The sequence below is a fragment of the Panthera onca genome, chromosome B4 (assembly GCF_046562875.1).
Source record: "Panthera onca isolate mPanOnc1 chromosome B4, mPanOnc1 haplotype 2, whole genome shotgun sequence".
In the NCBI taxonomy this organism is placed as follows: domain Eukaryota; kingdom Metazoa; phylum Chordata; class Mammalia; order Carnivora; family Felidae; genus Panthera; species Panthera onca.
In genome coordinates this window covers 26,953,661-26,977,488 of record NC_138345.1, presented here as the reverse complement: position 1 = coordinate 26,977,488, position 23,828 = coordinate 26,953,661, and the positions used below count along the sequence as shown (strand labels likewise).

Sequence of the window (23,828 nt, the reverse complement as noted above, 5' to 3'; positions counted from 1 at the left end):
AAATATTAAAAAAAATGTTTTAAATAAATAAAAAGGACAGATAGGGGTGCCTCAGTGGCTACGTCAGCTAAGCATCCTACTCTTGATTTCAGCTCAGATCGTAATCTCAGGGTTCCTGGGACTGATGAGCCCTGAATCGGGCTCTGTGCTGACGGCATGGAACCTGCTTGGGATTCTCTCTCTCCTCTTTCTCTGCCCCTCGCCCTACTCGTGCTCGCTCTCTCTCTCTCTCTCTCTCTCAAAATAAACACTTAAAAAAATGTTTTTAAATAAATAAAAAGAGAGAAAGTGCAAGAGAAAAACAGGCAAAAGACTGAAAGAAACATCACAAGAGATACCCAAATAGCTGACAGATACATATATGTGTATGAAAAGGGGGTCAATGTCATTAGGGAAAAGAAAATCAAAACACACCATGATGCCACTACACGTGCATTTGGAATAGCTACCATAAAACAAGATAGTATCACGTGTTGGCAAAGACAGAGAGCAATTCGAACCTGTACATAACGGCTGTGGGAGTTTACACTCTGGAGAACTGTTTGGCAGTGTCTATTAAAGCTGAATATACCCAAATCCTAAGACTCAGAAATTCTATTCCTAGTTTATACTTGAAAGACAGGAGTACCTATGCTCACCAAAAGATATGTGCTAGAATGATATGAGCAATTACTTGTAATAGTCCCAAACTACAAATTATTCAAATACCCATCAAAAATAGAATTAAAAATATCTTTTGGTATCTTCACGTAAAAGAATACTGTACAGCAATGAGCATGAATGGTCCACAAATATACCAACAGTAGGAACGAATCTCCTCAACACAATGCTGAGCGGGAAGAAACCAGACACAAAGCAATACACACGACATGATGCCCTTTAGCTAAGAGACATAAACAGGTAAAAGCAAGTCCATGCTGTTGGGAAGGGGTGTGGGGATGTGTAGGGACTTGGAGGGAACACAACAGTACTTCTGCAGTATTTATTCAGTCTGAGTGATGTTCACTTGGGTGTATTCAGTTGGTCAAAACTGGTGTGTGTGTGTGTGTGTGTGCGCGCGTACATACTTCTGTAAGTATTATATTTCAGTTACCTTAAGAAATTTAGAAAACCTCTCAAAGCCTCAGTCTCTTCACCTATAAAATGAAAATATAATTCTGCCTCATAAGACTTGTTGGGAGGACTGAATGAGATGGTGTGTAAGATTTTTTAGCTAAATGCCTGGCACAGAGTTAGCACTCAAGAAATTGTTACACAGTCAGTCACAGAGCTACCAATGAAAACTTTCTTCCATTCGGGGGTTTCTGCATCAACACTGCCAACAATACTGTACCCAGTCATTTCTTCCTCAAACCTTTAATTCATCACAGGAAAGAAGTCCTAAACAAAAAAACTGTAATCAAACAACTGTTTATAAAAGCAAAATGCCACACGAAGCACTAAGCACAGAAATAAAGACAGTAAAACCAAAAAAGGAGAGAATGCACGATAAGAGACATGGGGGGGATGAGGAGAAGTGGAGATTATACAAAAACACAGAGAAACAGAAATTCAAGAATAACCAAAACATGGAAGTTGCCATCATGCTCAGTACAAAAAGTTTTCAATTTTATAATGTTCACCCAGCATCTGAAATCTATTTACTGAACTTCCACTATGGACCCAATCCTATGCCAGGAACAGAAGATGCAGAAATGAATCAGAGACTGCGTGCCCTAGAAAGGCCTGGCCACCTTGGGTAGATAAATCGGCTACGTTACAGCTGTCAACGAGCAGGTGTACACCAAGGACTTGGAGGCCACCCGAGCACCACCTCCTGCGAGGAAGGCGGGAGGGAGCCAGACAGGGGTGACCTAACACGAGAGATCTGGGACTCGGTTTGTCTTCTTTCTCGCTGGCCTAATCTTGAGGAGGTTCTCCACATAAACTGAGGAGGTAGCGATTTCAGGCAAAGACAGAGATGTAAAAGAGACCCAAACATCTGAGGATCAGCAAGGAGTTTAGAGTGCTGCCGCTCCCGATTTGCACAAAGAAGTGAACGTGAGACGAGAGGAGGAAAAGGACGATCAAAGAGACCCCTAAATACAACTCTACAACGTTTGGACTTATTCTAAGCTCCAAACAGTGGTTTATCAAGTCCTAGAAGTGCTCATAGGTGTTCCACAAATTTATGCGCCTTTAATTAATAAACAGGCAAGCAAACGTATTTTTTCTTTTTTAAGAAATACGAATTGAGAGCCTCTATCTGGATATCAAGTGAGAGGCACGACTCAGAAGAAACAAAATGACTGTACACAAGACTTAACTCACTCAGCCAATCAATCATAGAATACCCAAGACGATTTTGATTATTTCATGGTCTAACACTGTTTTCATTCTTGGCCAGAGACTGGTGAATACATATCAATGTGGAACCACTGGTTAAAATCAGGAAGGGTAAAAAAACACGGAATTTGAAAAATACTTAAATGAACAGAAGAAGAAACTTTGATAACTTCTTCTTAAAATACTCTTCACCACATCCTTAATATACATCCACTTATGAAAAATTCTTTGATAGCAAATTCAAGGTATCGTTAGAACTTCAAAACCAAAGATAAAAGGGTAGCAATAATTCTGTCAAATTTGCTTTTTCATTTATTGACAATTCATTTCATTTATTGGCAATTTCAGAGTAGTAACTGCAACAACAAATTCAAACTTAGTGTTTAAAAGCTAACACAGAAAAATTTTAAACCACCAATGTGGTATTTTAAAACAGAAAATTAAACAATTCCAAAATCAGTTTTGTCTGTTTTGATGCCATTAGATGTGAATAAATTTAAATTGTTTTAAAAAATAGATTTGAAATAAAAACTCAACATACTGTAAATGTGTCCATAGATCATATTCTTTTTCTAAAATAATTAGCAGAAAGTTTTTAAAAAGTTACTAGAAAGTTACTGAAGGAGTTCAAGAGAGAATACAATCAGAGATGAATTTGTGAATATCACTCTGCTAGTTACAACTACATTGGTGGGAAACAAATGGGGCTGAGGAGAAAAGGCAGTAAAATGTTCCCAGGAAGGGAATGTCAAGGGCCCAACTCTGGGAAGAGTAGCAGTACGAGTAAGACTGGACTAGAGCCATCAAGATGTGAGGGATAGTTTGCTCCCAGCATAAACTTGCCTTAGTTCTTCCTACTTTCTACAGATCCTACTCTTTCCTTAGCTGCTGAACTCCAAAAGTTCCATTTTTTTCCCCAAAATGGTCTCTATGAGGGCAGTTTTAAGCATCAATGCACACAGCAAAGGTTAAAGAGGAAGCACTATTTACAGGTTGTTTACTGGTGAGGATCTCCCCACATTTAATATTTAATGCGTGTATGTACGTATGTCTTAAGTCTACCAGACTGAGTTACCTTAGAACAACGTCCATATCGTCACTGCACCAAAAAATAACACCTGATGTAGAATAAGTCACCAATAAATATTTAGTGAATGAATGACACCAAACAATGAGATGAGCACAGCCATGGATGCTGCCCATTTATTTCAACCTCAACAGTGAAATATGTGACTATTACCCTACCTTCTGAAAACTTCCCAGTTTCCATTAACCCATCATACTGAGCTTTTTTAAAGCTCAACTTTAAGCCATGCAGTACTTAACAGCATTCACAGGAAGGAATTACTTCTAATTTGGATAAGAGAAAGTGGCATAGATGAGAGAATTTAGAGAAGTCACAATCCAGGCAGAAAAACAAACAGCATGAACCAAAGTGCTAAGACAGAATACAAGGAGTCATCCCCATAGCGAGTGGAATGTGGGAGCACATGAAGAGGAGGAATGAGAGAAGGGGCTGGGAAATTAGGGACGGCTCCATAAGTGGAGATCTCAAATACGAAGCTGAGTAAACTGAGGTTTACTCCATAGGGAATAAAATCTCTTTTAAGGTTATTTTAAACACGGAAGATTCAGGGATATACTTTAGAAGTATTATCCTGCAGCAATACACAGGACGGGCAGAAGATAGAGCATCTATACATTTTCAGTGTATCCCTTGTTTACCTTCCTTTTAGAATTTTTAATTTTTTTTAACGTTAATTTATTATTGAGAGACAGAGAGACAGAGCATGAGCATGAGAGAGGCAGAGAGAGGGGGAGACACAGTATCAGAAGTAAGCTCCAGGCTCCAAGCTGTCAGCACAGAGCCCGAAGTGGGGCTCGAACTCACAAACAGCAAGATCATGACCTGAGCTGATGTAGGACACTTAACCGACTGAGCCACCCAGGCGCCCAACCTTCCGTTTAGAATTTAGAACTCTAATACTTTAGTATCTCTTCTGGCAGTCTACCAAAATGTCAAATAATTTGTGACATAAATAACATAATAATTTTAAAATAATCCACCTAAGAATGCTTGTAAACTTTTAACTAAAAACCACATTTAGGATCTTTAAAACATCATGGAACAGTTTTTAGCTTCTTTAAAAATAAATCTGGGGGCACCTGGGTGGCTCAGTCACTTAGGCATCCAACTTCGGCTCGGGTCATGTTTTCACAGTTTGTGAGTTCCAGCCCTGCGTCGGGCTCTGTGCCGATGGCTCAGAGCCTGGAGCCTGCTTCAGATTCTGTGTCTCCCTCTCTCTCTGCCCCTCCCCTGCTCATGCTCTGTCTCTCTCTCTCAAAAATATATATATATTATGTATATTATATATATAAAATATAAATATAATTATATACATATATATATTTAATATATAAATAAAGAAAGAAATAAATAAATCTGGAAGTTCAGATTTGGAAAGCCATCCTGGAACTATGATCCACTCAGAAGCTGTATCTGGCATAGGTTTTTTTTTTTTTTTCCCAAGGTCATTCCAGGCTTGGTCAACTAAGAGAGAAGCTCCAACTGTCTCATGATAATTGTAAACAACCTTGCCAACTGACACAAATAAGGCAGAACTCTAAAGACCTCAGCTTTGCAAATCCTCTGCTCTCATGACCCCTGGTGGGCATTAAAAAAATAAAAAGCACTTAAATTTTAGATTCACAATGTTTTAAAAATACAGAAGACAAATTATATGACTAATAAACAAACACACATGTCTTTGATAACACATGGTAATTATATTATTTAAAACATCAGAAAGAGAAAATAGATTGCTTCTAGTCTTACCAGCTAAGGTTTTCAGGGAGTCTAGTGTTGGAAGAATAGGGGGTGATCTCCTCTGGAGAAAAAAGATGACCATCATTGTAAGAGAGAAATTTGTAATCCAAGAACCAGGAATACTGCTCGTTAATGAGTGTGCTCGAGCCCAACATCGAATACTGAACACCAAGGCTCTCACTCGTGAATCAAGAGCACCATATATATAAAGGAGTTCAGAACTTTTCAAGGCAATCCTTCAAAAGAAAAAAAAAAAAAAAGAATTTTCAAACCACCAAATTATTGCTCCAGACTAGAATAAAACACATACCTGGGGACATATGTAAATATCTTACCATTTCTGAGTGTATTCAGAACACCATGATCAGGTAATCAGAAGCATTATGTATTTGCAACATAAAACTGAATGTGAATGGTTGATTATCAAACACATTCATTACCACTAAAATATTGTTTAAATGTTGACAATCATGATGTAGTTGTAAAACTTAGAATTTTTAAATCAAAGTTCCTAAACATGACTTAATTAAGAGAAACGCTAAAGATGTGCTCTTTAGTAACTATCGATAAAGACAGACACATTAGTAAGTGAGGCTCTACACCTGCCTTTCACACTTTGGTTATCTAGTTCTTGGCAAGCAAGGAAAACACTGTACTAATTTTATCAAGAGTATAAATGTCTTAAAATTCAGGCAAAATTACAGACGTCTAACATTGATAAAAACCAAAACCTACGAAGATAAAATGTCTTTTAAAGAAACCGACCTTTAGAGCCAATTTTCAAAAAGCTTCCTAGTCATAAGTTACAATGCAAAAAATTATTAATCAGAAATATTTTAAAGTTAAGCTCCTACTGATCAAAACATGTCTTGTAATGTCCCAAAGAACCGACAGAGGGCACAAAACCATTAACGGTATCAACTTCAAACTGTGAAGTATCAAAACATTTCCTTTCTGAGTTTACAGAGAACAGAAGAAATTGCAAATCAGAAATTCAAGGTGATTACATGTTTTATGTAAATGAATCTGAATTAAGTTGCAAATAAATGTCAAATAGTGCCAGGTATTCGAAATAAAGAAACAATGAAGGAATATAAAAACCTGAAAGATTTTAGAACAAATTTTTAAAAACCTGTCCCAACAAGACAATAAAAATAACACTGCTACAGACACAGATGCCATTTTGTTCTATCACACATGCTACACAGAAAATATAATAATGATAGAAAACGCAGTATGTATACTTATTTTTACTCCCTTGGGCTACTTGAGAGAAATTCAGAAGTACCCAGCACTGACTTGTTAGTGAACAGGAGTTTAAGCAAAACTGCTCTTGAATGGATTTTCTGAATCTATTGTTAGTACAGATTATCTAACAGATAATGTAGTGAAATCTAATGCATGCAGTGAGAACACTACAGTTCTGACTTCAACTCCTGCATTGAGAAGTTTTCCCTGCTAAGAACAAAAACGATAAGGAGTCAGAGTAGGAAAGAACTTGTCACTCGCACCCCATTTTTTTAAGGAAACAGGCTGCTAGGATAATAAAATGAAAATATGCTAAGGAAAACACTTATACAGACTGAAGCTGCTCCGACCCACTTTCCGTCCGAAGCAAACACCATCTGGGTTTAGGACCCTAAATTGTCTATACCCAGAGGTTCAGGGTCAAACCCAATGTGCTACTTTATTTTCTAAGTATACTTAGATGACTACATACAGAAGATCTGTTACAGGTGTTTTCATGGTATCACGCTATGTAAGGTAAGAACAATGAAACAGTTCTCCTCAGATGACGTTAGGTATGTTAACACTTCAAACACAGCGTCCTAACATTTTATTTATGAATATCAAAAAGCCAACAGATATATCTAAGAGAAAATATTTCCAATTTTTAAATCCAAGTATTCAAAAAATTTTGAAGTTATTATTAAAGCAGGTGTAAAAGTCCAAAGCCACTGTTTCTGTACAAGAAAAACTATGCTAACACCTTATGATATTCACATTTAAGATGACAAAACAAAGACATAGTACCTATTGTTAGTAGTCAAATCACATTGAAATCCAGAGGCCTGGTGTGAGAACCTCACGAGAGGACACCGGGCATTTAAGATTTTTTGTACACCCACACAACCAGGGCCAAAGTGGTCAAGGCATTCTCCTATCACAGACAGGATCTTCTGAGTTGCCATTCTCTCTGAAGGTACATTTTTCACTTGAAATTCCATCAGAAAATTTCCTGAGGTCTGAACAATAAAAACATTTGTAAATGGGAGCTTTTAATAAGAAGGAATTTCTTAAATAAACTCTCTAGAAGAAAGCTCTAAGTCATTTTCAACAAAACAAAACACAAAAAACACACATTCAAGGGGCACCGGGGTGGCTCAGTTGGTGAAGCATCTGACTCTTGACTTCCACTCAGATCATCATCTCACGGTTCGGGAGATCGAGCCCCATGTCGGACTCTGCACTGACTGTGTGGAGCTTGCTCAGGATTCTCTCTCTCCCTCTCTCTCTCTGCCCCTCCCCTGCTTGCATTCTCTATCTCTCAAAATAAATAAAAATAAAAAAGAAGAAGGGAGACTGGGTGGCTCAGTCAGTTAAGTGTCCAACTTCGGCGCAGGTCATGATCTCTCAGTCCATGAGTTCAAGACCCACGTTGGGCTCTGTGCTGACAGCTCAGAGCCTGGAGCCTGCTTCAGATTCTGTGTCTCCCTCTCTCTCTGTGATTCTGTGTCTCCCGCTCACACTCTCTCTCAAAAATGAATAAATGTTTTAAAAAAAAAAATCAATGGGGGTGTAGAGAGGGGGAAGGGAAAGGAAGAAAGAAAAATAAAGCAAGTATGTGGAAAGAAACTGAGTACCTCATGTACTCTTGATAATTTACACTTCCTAGTTCTGGTTCTTTCCTAAGACTCATTCACATTCCTTGCCTTGGGTTCTATGACACTTCCTCTACTTTTTTAAAAATTTGGTTTAAGCTAGTCTGAGCTGGTATCTGTGAATAAGCGAAGAATATTAACTAATACGGTTGACAATTAAGAGGGGAATAAAAGACAGCACCCTAATTGTCTTAACAAATAAAGGACTAGTTAAGCAAATTACAGTACATTCATTCAGTGGAATACTGAAAAAGATGCAGTAGACTGAACAGCCAAGACACTATTAACTGGAAAAAAAAATCAGGTTATAATCTGCAAAGATAAAGGGTTTTGTTATAAAAAAGAAGGATTTCTACCTGCAGAGGAAAAAAATTCAGAACAAAATTCATTACATTATTCATAGTAGTTACCTCTGCAAGTGGTGAGACCATCAGAGATATTTACATTATACATTTCTGGAACTATTACTTTATAATCAGAAAAAAAGACATTAAAAAATACACAGGTGTGACATGTATACAAACAATCCCCAGAAATAAACATGTTGTATTTTCTCTATTTATTTCTGTCATCGAGACAAGCTTTTTTTTAAACTAGGAAACTTTTATATTGAAGAAAAAAATGGATTTCCTTTAAGAGCATCAAAATTTCAAAAATCTAGCTTAGTCCTTTTGTTAAAAGATCTTAATAACTTCTGGTTCCCTGGTCTGTTCGATTTTAAAATTCAAACACATACCAATTTATATGGGAAGGAACCCAAACAAGAATAACCAACAAATAGAGCACAGAGCTACTCAACAGAAAAGTAAAGAAAAAGAAACATCTTCTATCAGGATAAAGCAGTACCAGAAGAAAGAGACAGATTTGAGGTGAAATAATCTCAGGATAGAAGAAAAAAAAAAAAAAAGGGAATTGGGAGATTAGTATCAGACTAGTATCAGCTATGTTGGACTCAGATGCCAAGGAAGGGTTAGAAGTACTCAGAAGAAAAGAGATAATGAGATTTTCACCACAAATGAGACAAAAAATCGCTGAGGCAACAAGTGAAAATGACACCAGAGAAAAATAGATTTGAGTAATGAGTAATTGAGTTCCAGTCTAGAAACTAGAACTAGCTGCGAACTATAGGCAGGAATGTGAAGTTACAAAAGGTATTCACCAAATACTCTGCATCGCCTTTCTGACATTTAGGAGGGCGTCCCACTCCTGCCCCTCTAAAGTGAAGCACAGTCACTTTGTGGCGACTTGCTGTCGCCAATGAAATACAGAGGCTTCACAAGTCACTTCCAGGCAGAGCTTTAAAAGCTAGTGGTCCATTCTCCACTGTGCCTTTCCACTGCTTCGGGGCTAGAAGCACGGGCACGGGCGGTGAAAGCTGCTCAGCCTGGGTGCTTGAGAGACCCGTGCAGAGTGCCCCTGCTGACCTGCTTTGGCCACACAGCCTTAGCAAGAGATTAACAGCGAGGTGCAGAGTTTGGGGAGGTATTTATCACCAAAGCATAACCTGGCCTAATCTGGCTGATATAAGAAGCAAGAGATCAATAACCACATGGGGTAATTCTACTTAGATAAATGCACTCCACAGAGAAATAAAACACTGCAATTACAGAATAAAACACTGCAATTATGGAAGATGCAGATGATGAAAAGCACATCTATAATGAGCAGAAATAAGACCCACCCCCCCCAAATTACTCTCCTCTAACAAACAAATAAAAATAAGAGAAATTTCTCAGGCGGCCAAATCAATAAACATTTCTTACTAATTTTGCTATTCCTCTGCCACCTCTTTGTTTCAGATAAATTTTTAAAAAAATTTTATGTTCGTCCTAATTACTCTGGTATTATGCCAATATCTCATAAAAATAAAACACAAAGTCAGCACCTTGCCCACAGCAATAATTTAGAGAACAGGATAAGACTTGGCCACCAATTTTTACTTCTGTTACCTAAATCCTGTAATACATGAAACCCTATCAGAAAAAGAAAAACCCTATTAGAAAAAAGAGCAAGATTTTAGCTTAAAATTTTGTACTGAGGTGCCTGGCTGGCTCAGTCGGTTAAGCATCGGACTTCGGCTCAGGTTACGATCTCGTGGTTTGCGAGTTTGAGCCCCACTTCGGGCTCTGGGGGGTGTCAGGGCAGAGCCTGGAGCGTGCTTCGGATTCTGTGTCTCCCTCTCTCTCTTCCCCTCCCCTACTCGCACTCTGTCTCTCTCTCAAAAATAAATAAACATTAAAAAAATTTTTTTTTAATTTTGTACTAAAATGATCTTTGTGATAACTTAGGCAGCACATTTCACTTGTGAGCGTCGTTCACACATTAAGAAACATGAAAGTTTACAATTTAGTTGCTAAATAACTTTCCTTTACTCATTAGCAAATCATCTCTTTCTAGTGCCTGTGATGCACAAAATATTCTACATAGTGCTAAAAGACATACAAGAGTCTAACACACTCTTCCTAACTTCCCTCAACTCGGACTGAATAAAATAAGCACCCAGAATTATAAAGCAAGGTGGTGTGCCAAAGGAGACACAAACCAAGAGGAGAGGAAGGAGAGTGCACAATTGCACAAAGCTGTCCAAGAGACTCTTTCATGAAGTAGATGAATTTAAAAGTGCTTTTGGTTTTCATTACATTTCATTCTTAATATTTCTAGTAGCAAAGCTATTATAATCTTAAACACGCACATATTTCAAGGTACACGCGTATAATACATCTCATTAGTTAAACCTACATACCAAAAAACATCAAATTGCTTAGTGAGATTGGAGCACTGTCTTTGAAAACATCTTTCTGGAATACCTCTATATTTCAGAAATCTAAGACCCAACTAAAAGTTTCCAACGCTCACCTCTGCCTCCAACGGAAAAAACTGTGTGTTTCCTACTTGCATAATAATGAAATAACTAGTAATATGGCTGCTGATGGTGATCAACATTGGAACACTTATTACACGCTGAGCACCGTCCTACGTGCTTCACATGTATTAGCTCGATGAAGCCCTCCGGCACTCCACGAGCCAGGTGCTATAGCACCAACCCAATCTCACAGCTAGAAAAATCTAGGCACAGAGAAGACCAAAATAACTTATCGAGGATCACACAGCCAGTAAATAGAATTACTCTTCTGCAATTTGGCTCTAGAGCCTGGGCTTTAGCCATTACAATATATTATTACACTCCTTGATTATTTAGCAAAGTCTTTTACTTAAAATAAAAATAACCTAGCACAACTTAAGTGTCCCTGCCAGGAATTTAATACAATTTCAAGCACATGTTAGTCTTACTAAGAATGATCCATTTCATTTTTATGTGTTTTGTATTACTTTAATTCAGTAACCATATACTGAGCAGAACACATTGAGTTATGCCAGGCACTGTGTGGGATAAGAAAATGAACAGACATGGTTGCTGCCCTGCCCTAGCTTATGATATAGTGGGAGGAATATATCAGCCACTAACTAAACATAACATAGGAGGAATCTGCAAACAGAAATATGAGCAAGATACTACAAAAAAAAGAGTAATTAATTCTGAGAAGAAAAAAAATCAAGATGGTGTCAAGAACGCAGAGTAAGAACTGGCCTTTGAAAACTACCAGGAAACGGCAGTCAGGGAATAGTGGGAAAGAGCACTCCCCACTGAAGAGACAGATTGGCCAGTATTCATGTTCTAAAAGTGCCTTATAATTTGGTAATTAAATGATGTGATTGGAACACTGGGTATACAAAGACATATAATGAGAAATCGTTACTAAAATTAATTAAGAGACAGATCATTTCAATACTATGCTAACAAGAAGACCCATTCTATGTCTGTGAGAAGATCCAATCAGTCTTTTAGGATAACTCCAGTACGGCCCGAAGATGGAAAACCAAGACACGACACAAGAAATAAGAGGTAGAAAACAGCATACTGTGACATTAATCTAAGTGAGAGTTTATAAGGAACTGTGTCACTATAGCTTTGAGGATGTACATAAAGGGGGGGATACGAGAGATAACTTAGAATCAAAGAAGATGGCAAATATCAGGAAAACGAAAATGCCACTAATTAACATGTGAAACATACCTAAGAACTTTCATAAAAACTCACCAAGAGTATCTACAAAGAATGAAAAAAGTTTTATTTTCAAAATGGTAGGTTCAAATGTCAACTGGACATCCACGTAGAGAAGATTCCTAGTTTGAAATACGTGAGAGAAGACAGAGGTTTATAAAAACCTACATTTTATAAACACACAGAAGCCTTTTCCAAGTTGTAACTAAATGAAAGCATCCCTTATACTGTGTGGGAGAATGGCAGAGACACTGGTTCACTTTACCTGTTACATATGCATGTTAATAAGAACTGAATGGAATATATAATTTCCAAACTCGAAGAGGAGAAAGTGGGATGAGGCAGGAATAAAGCAGTAATCCACAGGAATAAAAGGTAGAGGACAGAGAATACAGTCACTGGTACTGCAAGAGCATTGTATGGTGACAGATGTGACAGGACAGACACTTGTGGTGAGGACAGCATAACATATGATCTTTTTAAGTACTGTACACCTAAGACTTATGTAACATTGTGTCAACTGTACTTCAGCTTTATTTTTTTTAAAAAAAGCAGGACTCCAATAGGAGGAAGGAAAAGGAAATGAAAAGCAAAGATAAAGCACTGAAAAACATAAATAAAAAATAACACAGTAAAAATGAACTCAAAAATTATCAGTAATAATGAATAAACACATTGACTTCAAAGAGTCAAGATCAGAGTAAAAGCACAAAATTCAGTGATCTGCTTTCATCAGAGATATTCAAAATACAAGAGCATGTATAAAGGCTGAAAATGAAGATACAGAAGATACGTGAAGGAAGTAACAAGTGGTCATCTTACCAAAAAAGAATTTAAGGAAAAAGCATGTATAGAGATAAAAGACATAATTTAATGATAAATGAACCCAGTCAGAAGATATAATAATCATACACCTATATACCTACACGTTGCTAACACAGCCTTTGAACAAAACAAAAATCAAAAGAATTCCTAGGAGAAATTAACAAAACCAAACAAACATCATGAGATTTCAAAATATTTCAATAACTAGATCACACAGATTAAAAAAAATTAGTTAAGATACAGATCATTTGAGTAAGACAATGAATAACCTTGGCCTAATGGAAAAACTTCAGAACCCACGGAAAAAATAATCATTTTATTATGTGTAGAATAGTCACAAAAAATTATTCTACGTTACACTGATACGAAGAAAGACTTTACAATTCCAAAGAGTTAATATCAAATAGACCATATTCTTTACCCACAATGTTTATTAAAGTTTAGAAATCAAGTTATAATTTTATTAAGTCCAAAGATTACTTTTAGTGACCTAAAGCAATACAATTACCTTGTTGGCGCTGAATTTTCCAATTTCATCCAGATCCAAAAACATGTCCAAGTCACATCCCAATTTCCCAAAACTGTTCACCGAAGAGCCAAAGGGTCTGACAGTACAGTCCAGGAAATACGCAGCCGCTATATCTTCAATAAGAGAACAGGTGAGGTATCGGAGCTTAGTGTTCTCCTCTGTTAACTGCAATTCCTTCAGCAGAGTGTTCAGCTGATCATCTATCTAGCTGGCCAAAACAAAAGCAGCAACATATAGAAAATGTACAGGTCACATAAGATAGTTGGCATTTTACTTCTAGAGATTCGATGGCTTTGGAGACCGAGCTGAAAAACATGTACTTTTTTCCTTCCCCTAAAAGCAGATGTTTTAAAAATATCCTTTAAAAAGGACTGAGGAGTGATGATGATAATAATAAAGTATAAAACCATAGAAAAATAAAAAAAATTAGTAAATGAAAATAAAAATACAAATGTTGGTACTTCAATCCACAACTAAATTGTCAGCATCTCTGTGGTTGGGGCCAGTAAGCAAAATTTTGGTATGTTGTATAGGTAATTCTGATGAAACAAGTTTAGGAGTCAATTGCTAGTCCAGACCATGATCCATTTATTCGGCAAATGGTTACTAAGTCTCTACGGCTAATGGTCAACCGGAGTATGGTTAGTCAACCAGTCTGCATATAACGTGGGGATCATCTGCCCAAGTCTCTAACCTACTCAAGGAATCTGGGTATTTAATATTTAAATAGAATACACTCAAGCCCACAGCTTACGCACCCTGAGAAAATATCCCTCACAATGTCTTTGAGGATTATGGAGACAAGGTAGCTGGTGTGATCTGAGTTGTGCTGTATGTGCAAAATACACACCAGATCTGATGATTTTTTTGAAACAAAAACCTAAAATATCTCATTAATAACTGTATAGTGATTATATGCTGAAATGCATATTTTAGATTTATTGGGTTAAATAGTTAAATTAATTTCAAAAAAAAAAAGGACTGAGGAATGATGACATCGGCAAAAATCAAAACCACTACATTTCTTATGCAATATGTATAAAGTATTGTTTCAGGAAAATGAAAGTAGTTAAAATGCTCCAGAAAGAGGTCAAAACAACCACAAAGCTAGACATTTTAAACAAAGTTGGGGGGGCGCCTGGGTGGCTCAGTCGGTTGAGCGTCCGACTTCAGCTCAGGTCACGATCTCATGATCCGGGAGTTCGAGCCCCGGGTCGGGCTCTGGGCTAATGGCTCAGAGCCTGGAGCCTGCTTCCGATTCTGTGTCTCCCTCTCTCTCTGCCCCTCCCCCGTTCATGCTCTGTCTCCCTCTGTCTCAAAAATAAACAAACGTTAAAAAAAAAAAAATTTAAACAAAGTTGGGGAGGAAGAAGAACCAATGTTAAAGGCAGGAAACACAAGAAATAAGCAATGCTTCAGGTAACCAAGGCCCAAGATCCCTCAACTCCTCAGAATAGTAATCCTGTATCTTCACCAGAAAACTGGTGGTAAAAACATCACCTTTTGAAACTGTGCACTGGAGTATTTTTTTTTTAATTTTTTTTTTTTTAACGTTTTTATTTTTTATTTTTGAGATAGAGAGAGACAGAGCATGAACGGGGGAGAGGCAGAGAGAGAGGGAGACACAGAATCCGAAGCAGGCTCCAGGCTCCGAGCCATCAGCCCAGAGCCCGACACAGGGCTCGAACTCACGGACCGTGAGATCGTGACCTGAGCTGAAGTCGGACGCTTAACCGACTGAGCCACCCAGGCGCCCCTGGAGTATTTAAAATAAAAATCATAGCTTTAAATGCCCATATTCGGAAAAAATATTGAAAATAACTGAACTATGTGTTTAAATCAAGAAAAACAAGTAACAGAGAGTAAAGAAAATGTGTAAGGTTAGAAATAAAATTTTTAAAATTAGAAAATCAAAACAAAAAATAGCACTTTGATCAAAAACATGAACTGATAAAGCCAAAACTAATATAAACAATGTTAGGGCAGCAAAAATAGATTAAGTCAGAAATGAGGTTTTTTTGGGTTTGTTTTTTTTTTTTTTTTGAGATACTTCTTATTTTTGAGAGAGCACAAGTGGGACAGGGGCAGGGGGGGCATGTGGACAGAAGATCCAACAAGCTGACACAGTGAGCCCAATATGGGCTCGAACTCAATAACTGTGAGATCATGACCTGAGCCGAAGTTGGAAACTCAACTGACCGAGCCACCCAGGTGCCCCAAGATACTTTTACATTTATAGAAAAATGCCGGGTACAACTATATGCCATTATGTTGACTGAAGAAAGAAAACCTGAATAGTCCAAAGGCTGAAAACTCTGTAAGACTGTGGTTACTTGCCAGGCATACAAGCAGAGTGTGGGGGAGGAGAGTGGGGAAGGACTGCTTTCACTTTTCACTCAACATATTCTGTAGTCTGAATATTTTATAAGAACCTATAATAAAGAAAATAATGTCAAACACACACACACACATATTTTTAGATATTGGAGAAGTATACCTACAAACTTACACTTTCTGCACAACAAAGTAACTCAAGAAGCTTCTTGCTAGAAGGAGGTGCATGAATACTACATTGTACACGTGACTGTTCTGAAGTCGGGTTTGACGGATTCTTCGTCTTTAAATTGAAGACACGTGATCTGAATGGAATTGCAGCCTCTGTGCCCATACTTGGAGTACGAGTTCCATTCTGCAGTGAAGTTACACTTTCCTTTTGACAAAATTCTACAACAGCATAAAGACCCTATGCCAAAAACGTAAGAAAAAACAGAACACATCTCAGACTGATATATTTTAAATAGCATTTTTGCTCAAATTTCCAAACAATTATTGTAATACTAAAAAAATATTGATTTTTTAAATTTACAAATGATACACTTCTAACACAAGCACTGGTTTTAATCATTACAAGCAGATTAAGAAAAGGAACACTATAAACTGGTAAGAGTCAACAGAAGCTGAAAACAATGATGAAAGAGAAAATTAAAAGGCAAAACAAAAATCCCCTCCCCTTGGACTTTATCAATAAGATAAGAGACTACTTAAAGGATTCAAATAATGGAATCAGTCAGTTATAAATTACTTATAATCCCATAGTAATAATGCCATAAGGATTTTTATTCTCCTATAAAAAGATCATTAAAGAAATTTAAAGAGGAATGGTAAGATATCAAAAGAGAATCTAACTTTACCATACTGCAAATAATGAATGGAACGTTTAACTTTCAAAAGCATGAATGTCAGACTGTTTTTCAAATACTTACAAAGCTCTCATAGAAGAAATGATTATTAATAGGTCCATGTTGGGATAAATATTTTAGAAACTTTTTTACACTGATTTTATTTGGACAATGTATCAAAACGGTTCGCTGTGCCTGTTCTCGTCTTTCTTTCTGCACCTCAGAGAATGTCTTTTTGGGAGTCCTGCCTTCAGAGCCTATGAATGAGACAAAATATTTCCAACACAAAAACACAAACACACAAATATAAAATGTAAAGCATATTTTGATAAGGTATATACAGATTTTATAGCTGACTAAAACCACTTTATCCAAATCTCATCTTCTTTCTTCTTCACCTGTAAAAGAATGAAGCTATACTACTTTCGATTTTCATTTACCATTCTCCTGTAATTATCACTAATACTGTCCACTTTCCCAGTTTTGATTTACTATATTCAATGCAGAGCACTGAAAAGAGAAATATCCACAAAGTTTTAAAAGCCAAATCAGGAACGTAAAATCACCCGTTTAACACTACCCCAAATACACACATATAAAACCTGTACAAGGTTATAACATACCAAAGCCTAAAAGAAATTATTATAAACCTGAGTGTAAATGAGAATGAAGTTTAGAACTTTAACGTATTGGGGCACCTGGGTGGCTTAGTCAGACTCTTGATCTCGGCCCAGGTCATGATCTCAGGGTTCATGGGTTCGAGCCCCGTGTCAGGCTCTGCATAGACATTGTGGAACCTGCTTGGGATTCCCTCTCTCTTCTTCTCTGCCCCTCCCCCACTCTCTCTCTCAAAATAAATAAATAAACTTAAAAAATAACTTTAATGGATTAAAGTAAGTTACTGTTGTTTTTCTTTGTCATGGGTCTTGATCTAGCTCAAACAATTAACAGTGCGTTACCAACTATCTTGTGCTGTGTATCACAGGTACATCAACCAATTTCAAACTCAGCTGCTGTCCTTAAGAATTCATGGTAATTTTACTAAAGAAATAGGGGGTAATTTCTTTTTTCATTCAAAACCAAACTAGGGCTGGGGGCTTTACCATCACAGGAAATGAAGACAAGAGCTGTAACAGTCAAGAATTAGATATTAATAATCAACTGACCACAAACGAAGAATCAACAACCAAGCATAAGGAAAAAGAAAATCATTCGAGTTCTAAGAGTGTATTAAGGCCAAATGCTGAATTTTAGCAACATATTTTTTCCTCCAAGATACTTAACTTCTAGTTGGGTGGCCTAAAAGTGTTTCTTTTAAATATCTGGAATGGTAGATTCTAGAGATTATAAACCACCAAGTCTGGTAACAATACCCACAAAAAATTCCAAAGAGATTAAATAGTACAGAAAATATAACTGATAACATGGAAATCAGCAGATGCTTTTCGACTCCTTTCAAAAGGTTATAAAACTGATAGATCAAGGAATACTGCAAACACACTGTACCTTGATCTCAGCAAACTCCAAGACATTCTCATGGACAAGACAGAGAAATGTGTGTTAATGCAGTAAGAGCTCGCTGTACCCTAACCCTGTTCGTTAGCAAAGGCCTGGAGGCAGTCTCCAGTGGCACACCACAGAACTCTTAGCCCTGACATACCCCACGTTTCTAACTGATCAAACACATGCTGAGTTTGATTCCTGCCTTCACTGTACGAGATGCTGAAAATACATCTCTTAAATAGGGGTCCACATCTCCATTCCGGATGCCAATTCTTTAACATCAATCTCTTATTTCAAGGCCTGTATCCCAACAGCCGGATTCCTCAAATGGTCTTATTCACGCTGGTCTTTTCCTTTTCAAGCCATTCTCTGGTGCCAAAGTAGTCTTTATAAATCAATCTTTTAAAAAAAGTCGCATTCTTTGACTTCCCTGCTTCAAACCTTTCAATAGCTTCCCTACTGCATTCAAGATCAAGCCTAAACCCAACAGCATGGGGATAGTTATTGGCATTTTGCCCCATCTCTCCTCTTCAATGTCTACCATTTCCTTCTACCATTTCCTCCTTCTGCAGTGTTCACTTAAGGTACCCCACACACTGTGAACTTTGACTATCTTCTTGTCTCTGACTGGAATGCCCACCTTCTCATTTTCTGCCCCGAACACTCCCATTCATCCTCCCATAGGTCTGCGAAGACTTCTGACTTTCCATGGTAGGTATCTCCTCCACCTCCGTATTACCTTACTTCAACATCTGTGAAAGAACGTAATTCACGGTGTTGTAATAACTTAACAATATGGAAGAATATCTGTCTTCCAGATATTGAGGACAGGGACTATTACTATTCACTGTGATCTCAAGTCCACTGACAGTCCTTCCAATTAGTCCCTATTTCCTTCTTCTTCTTCTTCTTTTTTTTTTTTTTTTTTTTTTTTGATATAGGCTCTGCCTAGACCACCTCACCCACTTTTCCCTTTGTAACTACCACTTACACATTCTTGTCTCTGATTTTTACGGAGTCCAGACTGTTGTCTAAATGCTTATTGTAAAAATAAAGTCAAATTATCACATTTTATGAAGTTTAAGTATAAATCCTTCCCTAGTTCTCTGCCCCTAATAACACTCAACCATTAAGTTTGGTACTTATGTTTTCATACATTTTTAAGGCATATACAAATATTTGCATTTCTCCACAGATAAACATTTTTTACACAAAATTACCGAAATCATATTTCACATTGTTTTATAATATGCCTTTAAAAATTTAATACACTGGGGATATCTGTATCAGTATATGTCTACCTCATTTTAAAAGTAACTGTGTAAAAAAAAAATAAAAGTAACTGTGTAAGTATTCTTGTTAATTTATCACAGTTTAGCCAATTCTCTACTGATATTCAGATGGTTTACCTCCTGTCACTATTACAAACAATACTGCAATATCATCTGCATACGATGTCTTTGATTTTTATGCAAGTATATCCCTGCAGCTGATCACTAAGAGGAGAGACTGAATTTAAGATTGATAGAGAAGTCTGATAAAAGATGAAGAAATTTGCTTAAAAAGCTGGGAGAGGTACAATCTAAAGTATTTACAGCTCTGGCCTGAACAACAGTAGGTAAAAATGATGAGGACAAAGTTGTGAAGGGGGAACAAAAAGTTCAGGAAGTTTAAATGTATTCCCTCATAAAAGGTTTATCAAACCTACGAATAACACAAAGTTGAGACTGAAAAGTAGTAAGTGCCAATATTTTATGACAGACTCAATTTCAATGGTCTTGATGACATAATCTGGTAAGCATAAACTTAATAAAAAAAAAAAAAAAAAAAACTACGACTAAATACTGTCCTGCACTTAAAATCGAAAACAACATCGGGGCACCTGGGTGGTTCAGTCGGTTAAGTGCCTGGCTCCTGACTTCGGCTCAGGCCATGATCTCACAGGTTCATGAGTTCCAGCCCCACACCGGGCTCCGTGCAGACAGTGCGGAGCCTGCTCAGGATTCTCTGTTTCCCTCTCTCTCTGCCCCTCCCCTGCTCGCTTGCTCGCTCTCTCTCTCTCAAAATAAATACACATTAAAGGGGCGCCTGGGTGGCGCAGTCGGTTGAGCGTCCGACTTCAGCCAGGTCACGATCTCGCGGTCCGTGAGTTCGAGCCCCGCGTCAGGCTCTGGGCTGACAGCTCGGAGCCTGGAGCCTCTTTCCGATTCTGTGTCTCCTTCTCTCTCTGCCCCTCCCCCGTTCATGCTCTGTCTCTCTCTGTCCCAAAAATAAATTAAAAAACGTTGAAAAAAAAAAAAAATTAAATAAAAAATAAATACACATTAAAAAAAAAAAAAAATAAAGACACAATGACATAATGGGGAAGAAAATTAACCTAGTAACAGTTGCATAAAAGAGGCCCAAAAGTTTGATTTGATGAAAGCTCAAAATGAGTCAAAGCGACGTCTTCACCTCTGGGATGTGCACAGGGAATGAACAGATACATATACATCTATAAAATTCCAATCTTGGGGCGCCTGGGTGGCGCAGTCGGTTAAGCGTCCGACTTCAGCCAGGTCACGATCTCGCGGTCCGTGAGTTCGAGCCCCGCGTCAGGCTCTGGGCTGATGGCTCGGAGCCTGGAGCCTGTTTCCGATTCTGTGTCTCCCTCTCTCTCTGCCCCTCCCCCGTTCATGCTCTGTCTCTCTCTGTCCCAAAAATAAATTAAAAAAAAAAAAAAAAAAAAAAAAATTCCAATCTTCATGGAAACAAATGTTCTTAAAAACCCAAATTCAAGGGATAACAGCATTTCTTTACTATTTACTGGTCGGGCCGCGTACGGAGTATATGTTCTACTGTGGCCATAATGGATATGAAGGATACTGATGAAACAGAGACCACCTGGCGAGGAGGGGTAAAAGGTCTAGAAGCTGACAGAGAATTACTGTAGATTAAGCGGGATTTGCAGCCTGAAGGAAAACTAATGAGAACCTGAATGCTGTCTTCAACTCTTAACAGCAAACCCTCTGTTCGTGCAGCACTTCAGTTTTCCAAGCCTCTACAAATACGCTCTATTTCAAATCTCAGAATAAGCTTTGTGATGGAGCAGGTATCATTACTGGAAAAAAAAAAAAAAAACCTTGCACAAAATCAAATATCTAATAAGCTGGATAGCATCTTCTAGAATGCTATCTGTTATCTGATTGCCTAGCCTCTGTCCCCCTTGTTTAAGTGATACACACCCCAGCGGGCAGGAAACCACTCTATGAGGTTGTGGGGGGCTGTCAATATTGTTATCCTACCTAGGATACTGACCCTCATCCCCTCGGAGAGACTAAGATTATCAGACTATTTTGGAAAGCCCCTCTTGGTCCAAGAGGTGGGGGTGTGATCAATCAAAAGCTCCTTCTCAGAATTCTTCAAATTTAGGTATAAGATTATCTTATTCTTCCCTTTGGAAAAGGCTATACGCAAGTAAACTTGAAGCTGCTGGTGGTCATGCCTCCATGCAGAAGAATCTGAGACAAGGAGGCCACCGAAAAACAGCTGAAGAAAACACTACCTCACATTGACCATATCCACCCAGTTGACCTTAAAGCAGTTGGCTCTTTCTGGAGTTTGGTTACATGGGTTGGTACATTCTCCCCTTTCTACTTAAGCTAATTTGACTTAGCTTCTGTCACCTGCATCCCAAAGAGTATAATACACTATATACACTATATATTCTTACTCTTAAAATCGGGGTTCTTTTCCACTACTCAAATGAAAGCTATGTCAAATAGGAAGGTGCAGTTACTTCCTTCTCTTTTTAAAAATGGAAAAGAAATTCAAATGATGATTTTGTTGCACACAAGAGTCCCTGTACATTTAGCCAGTTATATGATACAAAATGAAACACATTTTCTAACAAAAACAACAAAGCTGTACTAAATGAAGAGTACAGCCTTGGAATCAGGTTTTTTCCTTATCACTGCTACTTAATAGATGGATAAGTTTGAGCTAGCCACTTGGACTAGCCTGTTTTCTCATCTATAAACGAGTAATAACTCCTTCCATACCAACTTTACAGAGTTCTATTTTCTCAAAGAGCATATGAAAATACTCCCAAATTTAAACCACTATTCAGATGCTAAATTAAAACAGCTTCTTTGGCAGAATTCTTACTCAAATTTTCAGAGTTACTTAAGAATTTTTAACAGAAGCAGCTTCTACCAAAGACAATCCAATCAGTATTTCCATGAAAAGTCATATTAAGTAACACTTCCACTCCCTGTCAACAAGACCCTTTATTTACAATCTGAGAAGAAAAATCCTACCATTTATTTTAGGGGGGAACATTTTACTTGTTCAGTCTACTATAAAACTACTACCAGAAGTAATTTTATCTCTTAAAACTACAGCTCCAAGAAATGGTAGAAATAAACATTTTGCCTATTCACTCGAGATCTAAATTAACTCGATATGTAACCTTACGCAAGTTGCTCGGTTCTTTTAGCTTCTTTCTACACCTGTTAAGTGGAGACAATGAAACATTTTTTGCTAGATTGTTTTAAAAGTTGTAAAGAAGATACAGCTCTTGGGGGTCACAACAGGGCTTCAATAATACGCAAAGAAGCATATAAATTTAGAACGTCTCCGGGTCGGCAGCCTGTTCCAGTGAATGCAAACCCGTTACCAGGTTACTAAAACGGCCAAAAGAATAAAGCAAAAGGCAATAATTTTCACAGGCAGAATCCTACATTCGGAAGCGGGGAATACTGTTACTCATTAATGCTTCAATACACCCGTCCTCCAACAGCTTGTAAATCAGATACATTTGTGAATGAAGCAACTGACCGATATGTGGCATCACTGTTATCACTGTATTTTATCAAAGTATAAAATATAAGCAAACTGTGCTCGTGGCCTGAACTTCACAAAGATTTAAACAACTTCATTACTGTGCACAGGCCTCCCCGAATTAACATCACACCCCACTACTACCATGAGCAACGGGTGGCTCTAAGTTCCCCTAGCGAGATTAGAGGAGGATGGGACACAACCTCACCCTATTGCCAAAGGCTCCTCGGCCGTGTCCACAGGCCCCGCGCTCGCCCGCGATCCCAGTCTCTTCCCCCTTCCCTCGCCCGCGGTGGGTCGCGGCTACAGAGCAAACCGAGGACACGGCGCCATCACCTGTCTCCACGCTCCCCGACGACTGCTCTTCTCTTTTAATTTCTGCGGCCACAGTTCTTGGGCAACTGAGAAGCCTGTGGATAGGACGCAGCACTTGACTTCTCTGAGCACATAGGGGTAAACTGGCCAACAACCCCACAGCGCGAGCCGCCATTGTCAAAGTAAGAGAGGCAGGAAGACGAAAAGGGCACCTGGCTCCTGCGCGTGCGTACTGAGGAGTAAGGAACGGGAAGCCTAGAAGGTCAAACTAGGCGAAAGTTGCCGGACTGAAGATGCCTTTGCTTTCAGATTCGTTTCGGTTTTGCTCTCCCACGGTTCTCTAAAAAGAAGAGCCCCCCGTAGAACGAGCCCACCACCTACTCTTTCAAATAGAGTCATGAAAATAGAACCGGACCTCAAGGTCATAGGGAAGGAGCACTTATTTGGGAATCTATACTTAAGAGTAGAGTAAGTGATAACACTTTTTCTTTATCAGACCTCTACACGTACTGGCTCTCAACCCTTACAACAACCCTGTGAGATGGGAACTATTATTATC

General features: G+C 38.1%; 1 protein-coding gene across 1 annotated transcript in view; it reads right to left on the bottom strand.

Annotated features, from left to right (window-relative positions):
• MTPAP (mitochondrial poly(A) polymerase) overlaps positions 1–23,481 on the bottom strand; it is a 32,592-nt gene extending 9,111 nt beyond the window's left edge. The window contains exons 1-6 of the mRNA XM_060659063.2: positions 23,291–23,481; positions 16,715–16,887; positions 15,961–16,194; positions 13,431–13,655; positions 7,187–7,398; positions 5,162–5,388 (exon numbers count right to left, since the gene is read on the bottom strand). Coding sequence (XP_060515046.1) covers positions 5,162–5,388; positions 7,187–7,398; positions 13,431–13,655; positions 15,961–16,194; positions 16,715–16,887; positions 23,291–23,444 — 1,225 coding nt within the window. The 5' untranslated portion in view covers positions 23,445–23,481. The remainder of the gene's footprint in view (positions 1–5,161; positions 5,389–7,186; positions 7,399–13,430; positions 13,656–15,960; positions 16,195–16,714; positions 16,888–23,290) is intronic.
• Between the last annotated feature and the right edge of the window lie 347 nt (positions 23,482–23,828).